Below are 16,268 nucleotides of genomic sequence, written 5' to 3'. Positions count from 1 at the left end.
GTTTATCTGAGCCATCTTGCCCTCACAGGTTGATGCATGTATGTCTTACATAGGTTTAAGATTCCTATCTGTAGTTTCACATTGAACCAATTGCAAAAACTCACTATTGAATAACTGAAAATGCATGCATATTGCATTAACTAACTGTAATTTTCCCTAGGTGAAGGTCTATGTTAACTGCATGTATATATATATATATATACATGAACATGTATATATGTATAGGGAGATATTAATGTTAAACTTGATCATGAGGATGATCTGGTTAGCAACAACTTATCAAACAACTTCTTTAAAATCACGCGACGTAAATAACCAATAAAAGTTCCCCTTGAGAAGGAGCGGAGCTTAGATCTGAAGCCTTCAACGGAAGTTCCATAACGAACCCCTCAAACTTTCATCATTGCGACTGCAATTTGCCGAGTTTTATGTCGATATTCTCCCAAATCCTTTCAATCTCAATTCAAGGGACAACTAGTTAGATATGTATTCGGCCTAATGGTCACACGAATGTGAGAATCGGAAAAAGTAAAAAGATAATCTCTGCATACGTTCACTGAAATCTTTGTGAGCCATATGGGCACCATTTTCTTCAAAGGTTATTTGAGTTTTAAATTTGTCTGCCACAATTACAAGACTTGGACGTGCAATTTATGGTAAATTATCACTTTGGGCGTGTCAATGACTAGCTCTTGCTTCGCTAGGTTCAACGGTCACATCGTATAAGCATACACATGTAGTTTCCAGTGGTGATTTTAAGAAGGTATATTGATTTTATGCTTTTAAAACTAAATTGGGAACTCAACGGTTGCAACCTGTTTCAGTAAGGATCAATTGAGATTCGACTTAAAATTTGTCAGCTCCTTACCAGAAATTAATTCGGTCATTTATTACGAGAAATTTTCTATTCTATTAATGATTTACAATATGTGAAACGTAAGTGTACATGAATATCTTAAAACTTCTCACTCCAATCTTGGTAGATCGTCATATTGAGTGGAAGAATTGTCATTTTTGGCGGAATGGCCAAATTGGACCCAGGAAAGAGGCTAGGTTAGCCCACACTATACTACTTATAACACCAAAAATTACTACTGGAGCCAAAATATACCAGATCGGCCATTTTTGTATACAGTTGGACTGTAACACGTTGTCAAAATTTATGAAAGACGTGAAGTTTTGTTGATTATATTAGTAAATTTAAAACATCGAAACCAGCTACTAGAGCGTACGGAATTTATACCAAACGATACCCGATCGGCCATCTTTAGATTGGTTTGATAGCACTATAATTCAAACAGTTATTACTCCAGGTCGTGACAGAAGTCCCTTTATAATGGAAGATAGTCGAAATAAATAAAGTCCCGGGTTTTCATTGAGTGGCTGAAAATAATAATCATTTGTATTAATTTGTATTTATTTGTCCCGATGAAAGTTGAAGATAACGAACAGTGATCAATCCTATAAGCAATACAAAATAGAGAGTTGGGCAAATACGGACCCCTGGATATACCAGAGATGGGATCAGGTGCCCAGGAGTAGTAAGCATCCCCTGTCGACGGAACCAAATGTTATATTTATCTTTGAAGACAATTCCCATTTCTCCAACGTTTATGGGCCTCAGCCAATCGGAAAGCACGGAAGTATTAGATCAGATGAAAAGTTAAGTTATACGAACATATTTCTTTCCGTAAACAGTACTTTAATAATCGTATATTAGAACATTTTTGTAACCCAAATGAAAGAACTTCAATAATCTATTTTAAAAATGCGTCTATCAAAATAGTCTTAGGCGTGCAAGCGAAGGTTCGATATGTGGGAGAGAAAGAGAGAGAGAAGTTGTGAAGACGAAAGGATGATATTAGTAAGATTCAGTGATCTTAGCGTTTTCGTCCGTTACACCTTTGATTTGTCGCCCTCACATGTTCGTCCTAAACGCGTAGCAGTGAAAGAATTAGTAGCTTCGTCAGAACACCAACATTATACCAAGTACTAACGGGGTGACAAGGATTGCCTGTTGGGGAATAATAGTTAAATTTAAAAGAAATTTGAGTATACGGTATGCCTAGGTACACAGTTATTGGGTTTCATTCTTAAAAATCTTTTGACTCTTCCTTTTCTCTCTCCATCTGGAGCACAGACAAATTCATTATGTATGGATACCCCATTAATGTCCCCGGAGTTGAACTTACGACTTAAAAACCAATGATCCTCTTAGCCCGTCCGACCTAAGCAAAATAAGGGAACTTTCGCTATAGGCTGTACAAATTACACGGTCATTAAGAAACGTTCCTACATGGTATACATGTAAAAGATCTGCATTGAATTTTTCTTTACAAAGTTCATAAATTGCAATGAACTTTTAACGCCTTATTTAACTTAACAACACTGCCTAAGTTAAACAAAATGAATTTAAAGCACAAATAAATTATTCAAAACCCGCTTTGCAAATAACAATTTTATTAACAAATATGGATTACCTTAAAATTGCTATTTTAGATTTTTCACAAATCTTAATATACAATCATATTTAAACAAACACACCATATCTTGCATGCATATAGATCTACCAATTTTACATCTAAACACTCACATTTATTCTTATACATTCCAACACTTTCAGATAGCTAATTTACAAAAATAGCGTTCTTTTTCTTCTGTCTGTCGATAAACTTTCGATTAAAATCGGGGTTCTGCCTTCAATGTGAACGGTTCTGTCGAAGTTGTAGCTCCGGTAAATCCATCGAAACTCAGAACATCTTCAGACGTCTTGGAGAACTTGAACTTTTGGATCAAATTAGTGAACATTAGAAAGAGTTCTGATTTTGCAAGAGCCTCTCCAGCACAAACTCGGGGTCCTATAGAATAAATAGTTATCGTTAGTATGATTTTCATCTGATCTGGAAATAGTGTACACAGTATCACAGATGAATTCAACAGTCACAATAACAGTTACAATAAATTTAGAATGAAGCATAATCAAGACGGGGCTGCAGTATAAAGAAGAGAGTTCAAAACACCCTTCGTTCTTGAACAAGTAACTTATATGTGTATTGAAAACAAATGTACATGTATAAATAATGCAATGATAAATCTCCTATACAACTGCATTATAAATATTTCATTACCGATGGAGAAAGGGATAAGGCGATCCTTATTAGTTATCTTCCCTGTGACGTCATCTATGAACCTTTGCGGTCTGAACTCCTTAGGCTGTGGAAAGTGGGCGGGATCCATATGAGCCGATTTGAGATGTCCCATCACAATTGTATCCTTCGGTATCACGTGACCCGCAATTGTCACCTCCTCTGTTGACGCATGTGGCAATGACATATCCACTAATAAATTTAAAAATCGCAGATTTATTGAACTTTACTGTCGTTTATGATGGTAAATGATTATCTACTTTAAAATGCTTTGTTCTTCTGGTATTTGTTCATAGATATTAATAACATATTTATTAAATGATCTGGACGAAAGTAATGAGATAAATTGACTCCTCGAAATTCATTCCGAGATTGGATATAGTAGTGGGACGGCTCGTGTGTTGTACAAATGTAAGTATGTGTATCACTTTTAGTACTGGGACGGCTCGTGTGTTGTACAAATGTAAGTATGTGTATCACTTTTAGTACTGGGACGGCTCGTGTGTTGTACAAATGTAAGTATGTGTATCACTTTTAGTACTGGGACGGCTCGTGTGTTGTACAAATGTAAGTATGTGTATCACTTTTAGTACTGGGACGGCTCTTGTGTTGTACAAATGTAAGTATGTGCATCACTTTTAGTACTGGGACGGCTCGTTTATTGTTAAGAATGCGTGTCACTCTGGGTGTAAAGCTGATTACAGTTCACATATTTTGCTCGATTGATTTGATACTACATGTATAGCTTTGTTATCAAGTAGGGAAGAATCCTATTGATTTTGAGGTGCAAAGGTCAAGGTCACTATTTAGACACTCATTCCGAGGGGATATGTCTTGCTTTGCAAAACTCTTATTCATGAATAACGTTGGAGATTAGGAAGATATCAGAGAATATACAAAAACGAAAGTGTAAGTAGAACCTGTCACGCCTGATTAGAATTCCATATTATATATTATTTCCCAGAATAATGGTATGTGTGTTAATTATTACCTTGTTTATCAAAGTATAAAGTTTCAGAATGACTGAATACTTACATATATTTGATAGTCGCTGTACTTCTAATATCGTGGCCTCCACATATGGTAGCCGGGGTTTGTCACTCATACGTACCTCTCTATTCAAGCCGACCTCCTAAATTACATAGAAATAGATGTAAAACAAGAGGCTCCTGAGCCACATCGCTCACATGAGTCACCTTGACCCTGCTGTTGTGATTTTTAAAAGATTTTGTTTTAATCTTTATTTCCATGAAAAAAGTTTGACCCCACATTGTGGCCAGTCTAGCCCTAGTTGACATAATCGAACACGTGGATGCTTCAACACCAATATGACCTTGCTATTCTGGAGAAGGTAACAAGATCGTCATAAAAATTAACATTAAAACATTCAGGAGAAATTTAATAAGTTACGTTTTCTTTAAAGTGGACCAAACTTTAAGGTCAATGTGACAAGGTAAAAAACTCCATGGTATCAAATGAAAGATCGTGCTAAAATTTTATATACAAAATATGAAACCTTAAATAGTTCAGGAGATATTTTATAGATATTTTCTTTCAAGTAGGTCAAACTCCAAGGTCAAGATTATCAGGTTAGAAACTTTTTAACCGAAAAACAAATTTTGTCACATGGAATGCATATATAAAATATGAGAACCATATTACTCAATATTCAAAACGTTATGAGTTATGTTGAATCTGGGTCAAACTATAAGGTCAGGATCACAAGGTCAAACATCATGTATGTTTTAAATAGTATTTTATCTTGAATAACATAACATGGATCAGGAAGCAGGCAGCGCCTATATAAGCCTTCATGTATGAAACGTAAGGTCTTACCATAAGGTATCCATATGCAAATTATGAAATCCCTAACTACCTACCTATAGTTCAGGAGATATTGACTAGGCTAAGTTTCCTTAAAAGTAGGTCAAACTCCAAGGTCAAGTTCACAAGGTTAAAAACTTTGCAACGAAAAAAGTTATTGTCACAAAGAATGTCTATATGAAATACAAGAGCTCTATTACTTACCATTTAAAAGTTATGACCAGTGTTAAAAGTTTCCTACAGACGGGATAAAGCAATATGCTCACTCCTATAGTCGAGGAACCAAAAAAAAAACTTGAATCCACATGTACAGCTTGGGAATATTTGCATTTTGATATGATTTAATGAAGACCTGCTACTCTTGAAAATAATTTGTTTCCATTAATTTCCTGTGTATCCCCATATAAATTTCCTCTTTGTGACCCACCCTGACCCCGGAGCCCCTGAATTGAACAAACTTGAACTGCCTAATGATAACTGCATATAAATATGACTAACCATAGCCCTGTTGTTGTTGAAATGAATATTCTTAAACATTTTCCCATTATATTCCTCTGCCAAACTTTAATCCCATATTGTGTTAACGAGGACCAAAATGTAAAGACCTTTGAATCTCTAATACCTAGGGGTGCTTACATATTAACCTGTCTAATCCATTCAAAGTTATTCTTAAGAAGGACATTCTAAAATTGCATATTATTGACTATTTTTCTCCCTATTGTTCTTGTGAATATTATTCTAAATAAAACATCCACATTTATCTCCATGTAAAATTTTGATACCCTATTGTAGTCCCACCCTAACCCTCGGGCCACGATTTAAAGAAACTCTAATCTACTATATGTCAGGAAGCTTTTCTGGCTCAATGGTTCCCGGGAAGAAGACTTTCCTATACACATGTAAAACTTTTATCCTATATTGAGGCCCCATCCTACCTCCTGGAGTCATGAATTGAACAAACCTGAATCTGCACTGTGTCAGGAAGCTGTCATGTAAATTTCAATTTTTTTTAGCCCAGTGGTTCTTGAGAAGATTTTTGAATGACCCACCCTATTTTTGCTCTGTTAATTGTCTCCTCTTTGAAGGGGAGTTGGACCTTCATTTGAACACATGTGAATCCACTTTACCAAAGGATGATTTGAACCAAGTTTAATTGAAATCTGCCGAGTGGTTCTACAGAATAAGATACAAATATGAATAGATGACAACGACGAGGACAAACGTTGGTCAGAAAATGACATTTAAACAATGATACCGAATCTCTTATGGTGCCAATTCTTGATTCATATTTATTTTATTTTTATAATCCTGTACAATTTGTAGAACAAACTTTTTTCATTAATAACAAGATTTTGCATGCCTTCTCTATTTCCTGAAAACATTTTTCCTGCACATCAGAGTATTCAATCATGTAAAGAAGAGCCCAGTCTAACGTTGTGGCAGTTGTCTCTGTTCCAGCAATGAACAGGTCTATTACAATCCGGACGGTGTGACGAACTAGGACAAAATCAAGTATTAATGCATATTGATATTGTATTGGACTGATAGAAGATAGGGAATTCAGGGGTCCTCGTTTTGAATTACGGGTCTGCCGATGTATCTTCTCCTTTAATGTTGCAATATCAAGATTTCATTGACATCGAAAATGTCATTAAATATATTGGCGTGAAAGTCCACACCAATAACAATACAATGTTATGGATACTCGGAAAGATTTCAGTTTCTCCATCGTCCATTTCCCATATTTATGTAGCAATATTTCATTACCACTTGCATATGGTGTTTATATCCCTCAACTGCTTCGATACTCAAGAGTCCGTTCTGCGTATGATCAGTTTTTAAATCGATACAGGCTACTAAAATAAGAGTTGGTGTTACAGGAGTTTCAACAGTCTCGTTTAAAGTCAGCATTTCGCAAATCATATGGTCGTTATAATGATTAGTTTGCCCATTTAACCTATCATTGGGTCAAATGTTGTTTGACGTGTTTCATACGGATTTTATACCGTTTTGGTACCCTAATTTTCATTACAGATTACTTCGTTTACCTTATCAATATATAGGGCTTACGGCGGGTGTCACCGGTCGACGGGGAATACTTACTCCTCATAGACACCTGATCCCACCTCTTGTAAGCCCAGGGGTCCGTGTTTGCCCAACTTTTTATCTGATCCACGTTTGATTATGTTTACGGTGCTACATTGTAATGTAAAGGAAACTAAAGCGCTAAGGTTTAAATCGCCATCATGTGACGTGGTGTCATACAGAGTATAAGCTTTAGTGTAGTGAGCTACCTTAAACAGAGGAAAATTGATACTAGAATTAGATATTGTTATTTTCAATATTTATAAAATTCAATAGTTTTCTAATTCAAAATAAAGGGTATATCCACTTGCTCAGATCAAAAACAAATATTATAAGATTCTGTGCCTGTGATCTATATCTTCGGATTTCAAACACTTCGGTTGAGCATCACTGAAGAGACATGTTGAAATGCGCATCTGGTGCATCAAAATTGGTACCGTATAAGTTTTACATTATGAACACTGGGTCGAGGCCTCTGCTGGTGGACTGTTATTCCCCGAGGGTCTATACAGCCCAGTAGTTAAGTACTTCGTTTCTAGCTTGAAAATACGGATGAATGTTTAATTGCTGTTATAAAATTCAGAAATTCATTTCAAAATTAAGGATTATCTCCCTTACGCATAGCTCTTATCCTTAGACGAATTTGACTCCACTCTTTTGGCACACTGTTTCCCCCCTATAATAGCTCTAAAACTTCATCGTTATTTCGGATTTCAAACATTTCGGTTGAGCATCACTGAAGAGACATTATTTTTCGAAATGCGCATCTGGTGCATCAAAATTGGTACCGTATAAGTTTTACATTATAGAAGGTCAAAATTATCAGAATCTTTTGATAGAAATTGTCCTTTGCTTTCTTTCACTATTACATTTATGTGTCAAAAACCCATGTATTTCCTATAGGGTTCAACGTAAAATATATAGGCTAATAGACCTATCTACAATTTGAAAAAAAGCAAATTGTGTTGAGTTCCTTTGCGAGGTCAACCTAAAGGTCAACAGAATAAAACAACATTTCTCCTCTTTATTCTATCAAATATGTTGGCATGCTGCAAAAACGCACAACCGCATCAACTGTTTTTAATGTATTAGTAGCCTTACCACAGAGCAATTAAAATGATTTTTTTAAAGTTATAAAACGTAAATGACAGTTACAAATCACTAAGGCCACTGAGAATCCTATTGGTTTTTTCCCTAAAGATGATGGTCAAGAGATTCAACTTTCGCAAAGTGTAGATTCAGCTATAATGAATCTGATCATACATGAAAAAGTGAACAACATACATTGTAAACAATACAAAAATTAAGATTAGAACAAACACAGACCCCAGGCTTCGATTTCTCAAAACAAAATCCAAAATTTTAATTTTTTTTTTATAATTTCAGTATTCAAAAGTACAGTGAATTTTCAGACTTAAGTCAATATTTCAATTGACAGTTTTTCTCACACACACCCCCCCCCCCGAAACTCAGGCTGGACAGGTGCTTAGGAGTAGGTATCTTATGGACCGGTCAAACCCGTCGCGATTCCTACATCTTGATCAGGTAAACGGAGTATATCTTGATTAAAAATATTTGTTGGTTTCAGCTTTTAAATTTCTAAATTCAAACCTTGTAAATCCAAAATTAAACATTATAAATTGGAATTTAATTTGTTAAATCCAAAGTAATGTCTGGCATTTTGAATAACAATCATACGTTTACGTCGTACTTAGATGAAGATCGAGATAATTTTCTTCATCTCCTCTTAGGGCATTGTGAATAGGTGTCATTAAAATCATGTTGTTAAGAACACACAAAAAAAAACTCACTTTTTTCCTGAATTGTTTCGTTACATGAAAAAGACAGTATCTTCTGGTCCAGTAGATCTCTGATGTTGTTTTCATCGATCGTTTTTTCGTGTTCCTGTATCTGTTTTCTGAGGTATTCAAAAATGAATTCTCTTGCTTTCTTTCGTTCATTCACACCAGTTGCCTTGTAAAATAGATTAAATTACAGTAAGACATTGAAATGAATCGATAATGTTTCACTCTTTAATGTCCCTCTCGAGAATATTTCACTCATATGAATACGTCACCATTGCCGGTGAAGGACTGCAAAATTTAGACCTTTGTTTGGTGCTTACGGCCTTTGAGCAGGGGGGATTTTTATCATGTAAAACCTGTTGTGACACATGGCCTCGATTTATGCGGTCTCAACCGAAGGACTGTCCCATTTAGTCTCCTTAAACTACAAGCAAGGAGTAAATTTGTTTGAAAACGGAATATTTAAAGATTATACATATCTAAGGATATCTAAAACAAATTGTGGTAGAATTTTGTAAAACTATTTGTAAATGCTTCATGTTTGCTAAAACCTCATATTTACTAATAAAAATGTCCGATGAAACTACTTTTATGGCTTCGTTTTTGCAATGGTTATAATTAGTATTACGTTCGGAATAAGTCATTCATTCAATGGACATATCTAAATATTTATTCCTAAATTTGTTTGGTTGATAAATTACGGAAGCCGATAAGTGCCAGGGTATAGAATTAAAAATAATTTAACTGGCGGTCGCCACTTAATTTATGTGGCGGCCGCCACTTATTAACCGGAGGCCGATACTTATCTGGCGGCTGTCATATAAATCAAGTGGCGGTCGCCAGTTGATTTACATGTACAGTTAGTAGGTGCCGTCTGCCACATAAATTAAGTGACGGTCACCAGATAATAAGTGGCGACCGCCAGTCAAATTGAGTGGCGGTCGCCACATAAATTAATTGGCGACCGCCAGTTGCATGAATATTAATTTTATGCCCTGGCACCTATTACAGTCTAAACTACAAGCAAGGAGTGTTTGTTTAAAAATGGAATCGTACATATTTAAGGAAACCTAAAAAGAAAATGGGGTGGAATTTTGTAAAACTATTTGTAAATGTTTTAATGTTGCTAAAAAACTTATATTTACTATACAAATTTCCGCTGTAACCACTTTTATTTTCGCATTATTTATCAACCTTTATTTGAGAAGTCAATGGAAAACAGTACCCCAAAACTGAAATCCTTCAAAAACGTGTTGTATTGGTGCATTTCGTGTACAAATGACCGAATACATTGTTGTTTGACCAAATAATAGAAAGTCATATGTAAACACAACAAAATCCCGTTTCATTTAATGCGTCCAACTCTTAGGTATCCTATAACCTTAAAAATGCCGCGTTTACGTGGGATTTATTTCTCAATTGTAATAATGCAAAAAGTAAAGGTCATAGAAACAAATTCTGGTAAATGAGAGTTTAGTAATGTCTAAACATTTAAGCCTACAAATAACATTTTGTGATATCCTATAATCTGCAACCTACTTCGAAATTCCACAACAAGACGCCCATGGGCTACATGGCTCACCTAGGTCACCTCAGTCCTGTTGTTGTTCAGCTATCGTAATCAAAATATTTTTTTTTTCAATCTTTATTCCGTTAAGAATTTCAAAGGGTCGAATTCACACAATATGGCGATGCCTCAACACCACATGATCTTCCTGCTCTAGGAGAAGGTCAAGGCCAATAGATTATGGTATATGAAAGGTCTTGCCATAAGAAATATATATACAAAATATAAAAGTTCTACCTTAAATAGCCCAGTAGTTAAGTACTTCGTTACTAGCTTGGAAATACGGATGTATATTTAATTGCTGTTACAAAATTTAGAAATTCATTTCAAAATTAAGGATTATCTCCCTCATGCATAGCTCTTATCCTTGGACGAATTTGGCTCCAATTTTTTGGCACGCTGTTTTTGGCTATATTTAGCTCTAAAACTTCATAGTTATTTCGGATTTCAAACATTTCGGTTGAGCATCACTGAAGAGACATTATTTGTCGAAATGCGCATCTGGTGCATCAAACTTGGTACCGTATAAGTTTTACATTGAATAGTTAAGATTTTCAAAGAGCATACTGCAAGGTCAAGATCATGATATTAAACACCGTGATATGCCATAAAGAATATGTACAAAATATACAAGTTCTACCTAATTATATTGAATAGGTCATATTTTTAAAAGGTCATACTTTATGTTAGGAAGATTTCATGTAAATTTCATTTTTTCCGACCCAGTGGTTCTTTTTTTAAATGACCCCATCCAATTTTTTGTATTTTTTTTAATGCAAGGTGAAGATAACGAACAGTGATCAATCTCATAACTCCTACAAGCAATACAAAATAGATAGTTGGGCAAACACGGACCCCTGGACACGCCAGAGGTGGGATCAGGTGCCTAGGAGGAGTAAGTATCCCCTGTTGACCGGTCACACTCGCCGTGAGCCCCATATACTGATCAGGTAAACGGAGTTATCCGCAGTCAAAATCAGTGTGCCAAGAACGGCTTAACAATCGGTATGAAACACGTCAGACAGCATTTGACCCAATGCGAGGTTGTATTGACGAACTAGATCGTTATAACGACCATAGAATTTGCGAAATGCTTACTTCAATCGAGAATGTTGAAATCCCTGTACCATCAACTTGTTTGTCAGTAGCTTACCTCGATTTAAAAACTGACTATACCCAGAACAAGCTCTTGCAAATCGAATCAGTTGAGATATATAAACACCATATGCAGGTGATAATGGAATATTGCTACATAAATGTGGGAAGTTGACGATGGAGAAGCTGAAATCATCCCGTTTGTCATACAGTTGAGTTGTTAGTTTGCCGTTAATGTCTACTTTCAATAAAATATCTAAGTATGAAGCAGAAGTGGACGACTCTGTGATGTCCTTTATTTCGAGCTCACAGGGATATATCAAATCGACATATGAATGAAAGCTATCATTGTTAATAGACAAAACGTCATCGATATATCTAAAAGTCGAATTGAAGGTCACAGCGAGAGATTTTTTCTTCTCACGTAGAAGTTTTTGAATAAATTCTGCTTCATATGTATTTCCCCTTTGAAAGAATCATGACCCTTCATTTAAACAAATGTGATTCCTCTTCACCCAAAATTGATTTGTGCCGAGTTTGATTGACATTGGCCAAGTGGTTTAGGAGAGGAAGGTGAAAATGCGAAGAGTTGACAACAACAGACGCGGGACAAATTTTGATCACAAAAACTCTTTTGAGCCATCGATTTAGGTGAACTAAACAGTGAATAAAATAGGAAATGATATTATTCTCAACAATTTCACAAAAGCACAGAAAAAATAGGCAGTAAAACACGACCAGAGATAATTTTTTAGAAAATGTTTTAAAGAGTTAAAATCAAGATAAATACACATTTACATAGACCCTGAAGTTCAAAGAAATCGAAAACTTACTTTTCGAGAAATCAAGTGGGCAGGCATTTTTGGCAAATTAAAAAATCCGAAAATTTTCAAATGCCTTCCATTAAAGAATTTATTACTTACGATGAAGTTTTTCACGAATCTGGGTAACACTTGCAAGACCGGTCCCGGACCTTTAACTAGAATATCCATGGCTTTTAATACTGAGAGAAACTGTTCGTCATCATGTGCACATCTGTGAATAAAAATGTATTAGAGCTTGTTAAAATTGTATGAAAGTTAGAAATATAATTAAAACAATTTAAGAAATTGACACATTGAATGAAATTCATAAATAAAGTATGTATATTTGATGAAATAAAAAGAATTTTACCTAAAACCAAAAACTATATTATGTATGATGTTGCTGACTGAAGCGGTTAGAATGCTTTTCAAGTTTGTTATTGGCTGTCCTTTAGTTGAGGCTATATCCGCACATAACAGTCTGAATTCGTCTAAAATAACGTCATCAATGGAAGTTTTTCCCATGCCAAAATCCCGCATAGTCTGCAAAACAAAGCGACGATTTCGCCTCCAAATGTCGCCACTTGACAAGAGTACTCCTGGCTCTGCAAAGAAACATTCACAGAGATATGGAATGCAGGAAGATCAATGCAAATATAAAACAAATTTTATTAAGGATAATTCATACTAACAAGAGGCCCATAGGCCACATCGCTCACCTGAGTCACCTTTGCCCATATTTAAAAATGTTCCCTATATCTCCGCATGTAAAACTTTTATCCCTTTTGTGGCTCCAACCTACCCTTGGGGGGCTATGATTTTTACATACTTAAATCTGCACTATGTCAGGAAGCTTTCATGTAAATGTAAACTTCTCTGGCCTAATGGTTCTTGAAAAGATTTTTAAAGATTTTCTCTATATGTTTGTATGCCCCCCCCCCCCCCCCCCCGGAGGGAGGGGGTATGCTTTTAACAAACTTGAATATGTATTTTGTTAGGAAGCTTTCATATTAATGTGAACTTTTCTGGCCCAGTGATTATTTAGAATATTTTGATGATTTTCTCTCTCTATATGTATGTAAAACCTTGAACCCTTATTGTGACCCCCATCTTAACCCTGGGGGCCATGATTTTAATAAACTTGAATCTGCACTATGTCAGGAAGCCTTCATGTAAATTTAACTTCTCTGGCCCAGTGGTTCACGAGAAGACTTTTAAAGGTTTTTCCTAAATATTTGTATGTAAACATTTGATCCCCTATTGCGGCTCCATCTTATCCCCGGGGGTCATGATTTAAACAAACTTGAATCTGCACTATGTCAGGAAGATTCCATGTAAATTTCAGCTCTTCTTGTCCAGTGGTCTTTGAGAAGATTTTGATTTTTAAAAGACCCCACCCTATTTTAGCATTTTTGGGATTATCTCCCCTTTAAAAGGACATGGCCCTTTATCTGAACAAACGTTAACACCCTTCACCCAATGATGCTTTTTGCCAAGTTTGGTAGAAATTGGCCCAATGAGTCGAAAATGTTAAAAAAAAATTACAGACGGACAGACGACGAACAACATGCGATCAGAAAAGGTCACTTGAGCTTTTAGCTTAGGCGAACTAAAATGCTAAATCGTAAGATAGAAACTCACATCTTGTTAGAAGGTATTGGCATGTTCAAAATAAATGATGATTAGAATAAATTAGCTGTTGAAAGAAAATGGACAATATCTACGTCAATATGAGTTGCATTATGGAGGAATAACACACCCGTGGGAATCCGGGTTAGAATAGTCATCAGTAACCCCCCCCCCCCCCCCCCCCCCCCCATTGATTGTTGTAGAAGGCGACTAAATGGGAGCGGTCCTTCGGATATGACCGCAAAAACCGAGGCACCGTGTCACAGCAGGTGTGGCACGATAAAGAGCCCTCCCTGCTCAAAGGTCATAAGCGCCGAGCATAGGTCGAAATTTTGTAGCCCTCCACCGGCAGTGGTGACGTCTCCATATGAGTGAAATATTCTCAAGAGGGACGTTAAACAATGTTTAATCAATCAATCACACCAGATAAAGCTGATACGGATGAATATGTACCGTGTAAGCCCAGGTTTGTTGTAAGGTCACGATAAACAGGTATGGTATATTTTCAACTGTTATAACTTTAATTGTCCCTCATATGAATAAAAATGGTTATATCAAATGTCTTAATTTCCCCATAAATATTAAATATGAAGGTATAATTTGCAAGCACTACATAGGAATCACGTGACCCCTTTCCGTCATAATCATGCGCCCATTGTTCACATAGGTGTGGAGTGTTACTCATTTCATTATTGATGTTCAAGAGGATTTACTTCGATACACCTATTCTAAATTAAAATCAGAAACATATCCTCGGTCCTTTTAAAAATATACTATAATTATTACAAGTATATGGTTAACTCAATGGACTAAAGCGTTAAGTTGGCTACCTACAGATCGTGTGTTCGAGTCCTACAGGAGTTTTAATTGCTTTCTTATTCTTAATCATTTTATTTCACATTATATCTTATGAATTTATCATTAATATTTTATGTTTCTTTTTCATTAATGAAAATGTAATTAGCAGGTGGGTTATTAAATTGTGTTGTACACTTTTAAAAAAATTATTTTACCAATTATTCCTTCTTTGGTTTTTGTTGTAGGTAATATCCACTCCGGGCGGTTACTCATCTGTGCTGCATGTTTAACGAAGGCTTCATATATATTGTCATATCCACTGATAATGACCATCATATGTTTACCAGCATATACACGAAACACATCTCCATATTTCTCACGTAAATCCATAAATCCTATATGACGCTTTTTGCCCATTCGAAGGAACAACAATGCATTTCCGATGAACGGCAAGGCAAATGGTCCAGGAATGGAGGACCTTGGGGTTTTAATCACACAGAGACCCAACAGAAACACCAGCACAAATACAAGAAGTGTTGTCAGGTCAATGTGTCCAATAAAACCAGGTATTGAAGCCATGTTTGACGTTCAGTACGCGAGACAATACTAACGCATTGGTGAACACATCCGCCTGCTTTTAAAATATTTATACTTTATCAACAATGAGGGTGAAGAAATAGAACGGCCCTGTCAACTAGGGTTGAACTTCGTATTTTAAACCTAGGTAGTACATGTAAATAATTAGATGGGGCGAATCGAAAGTTAAGATGATATACAGTATAGTGATAAAGCCATATATATTTTGATATTAAGTGTTCAAGTCTTTTTACCGTAATAAGACAAAACGACAAATTGTATTTTTAAAAATTGAATTGCGTATACAGAGGCGGATCCAGAAAAAAAAATCAAAGGGCGGGTGCGACTCAAGTTTGTACCTTTTCCGCCCAAGAAAGGGATGAGAGAGATTCAAGACATGGCAAAAATTACATTTTCAAACTTAATTTTCATCCACAGGGAGAAGGGTTGCAACCCACGTAACCTTCCTTTATATCCGCCACTGCGTATACAATAACTATTACAAAGAGTGCGACATTGAACTCCGGACAAGAGAAAGCACACCACTTATAAATGATACGTATGTGCTTGTAGGAAAGAATTTGCTTACCAGTTTTCCCTGAACAGGCATTGCAGAATGTGTTTTGATGTATGAAAGAAATTAAGTTCTTACAAATTTCTGTTTTGATTTAAGGTTTCTCCTAAGAGCATAACTGTCATTGAATTTTTTGTCACAAGATTCGCATATTTTCCCCAATTTATTATGTTTAAATATTTATGTGAATCCAATGACTGTTTGGTATTGTACTTTTCTTCACAATGTGGACAAAACAAAAGTGTATCATGAATATTTTTGTGTCTCGCCAAGTTATATTTACAAGGAAACGTTCTACCACAGTGTTCACAAGATGTGACTCTAGGTTACGTGTGAGGTTTGATTTTGACGTTATAATGCTTCCCG

At 35.8% G+C, this 16,268-nt stretch overlaps 1 protein-coding gene across 1 annotated transcript; it reads right to left on the bottom strand.

Annotated features, from left to right (window-relative positions):
• Positions 1-2,443: 2,443 nt before the first annotated feature.
• Positions 2,444-16,044, bottom strand: LOC125645892 (cytochrome P450 2B4-like). The gene is made up of 8 exons (XM_056148476.1): positions 14,968-16,044; positions 12,696-12,930; positions 12,446-12,557; positions 8,867-9,029; positions 6,331-6,467; positions 4,182-4,278; positions 3,129-3,338; positions 2,444-2,858 (listed from the first exon to the last, which is right to left on the bottom strand). The coding sequence occupies exons 1-8, from the start codon at positions 15,329-15,331 to the stop codon at positions 2,680-2,682; spliced, it is 1,497 nt and encodes a 498-aa protein (XP_056004451.1). The 5' UTR covers positions 15,332-16,044; the 3' UTR covers positions 2,444-2,679.
• Positions 16,045-16,268: the final 224 nt, after the last annotated feature.

The sequence above is a fragment of the Ostrea edulis genome, chromosome 9 (assembly GCF_947568905.1).
Source record: "Ostrea edulis chromosome 9, xbOstEdul1.1, whole genome shotgun sequence".
Classification (NCBI taxonomy): Eukaryota; Metazoa; Mollusca; class Bivalvia; order Ostreida; family Ostreidae; genus Ostrea; species Ostrea edulis.
Note: the sequence above shows the minus strand (reverse complement) of the source record. Positions and strands in the feature narration are given on the sequence as shown.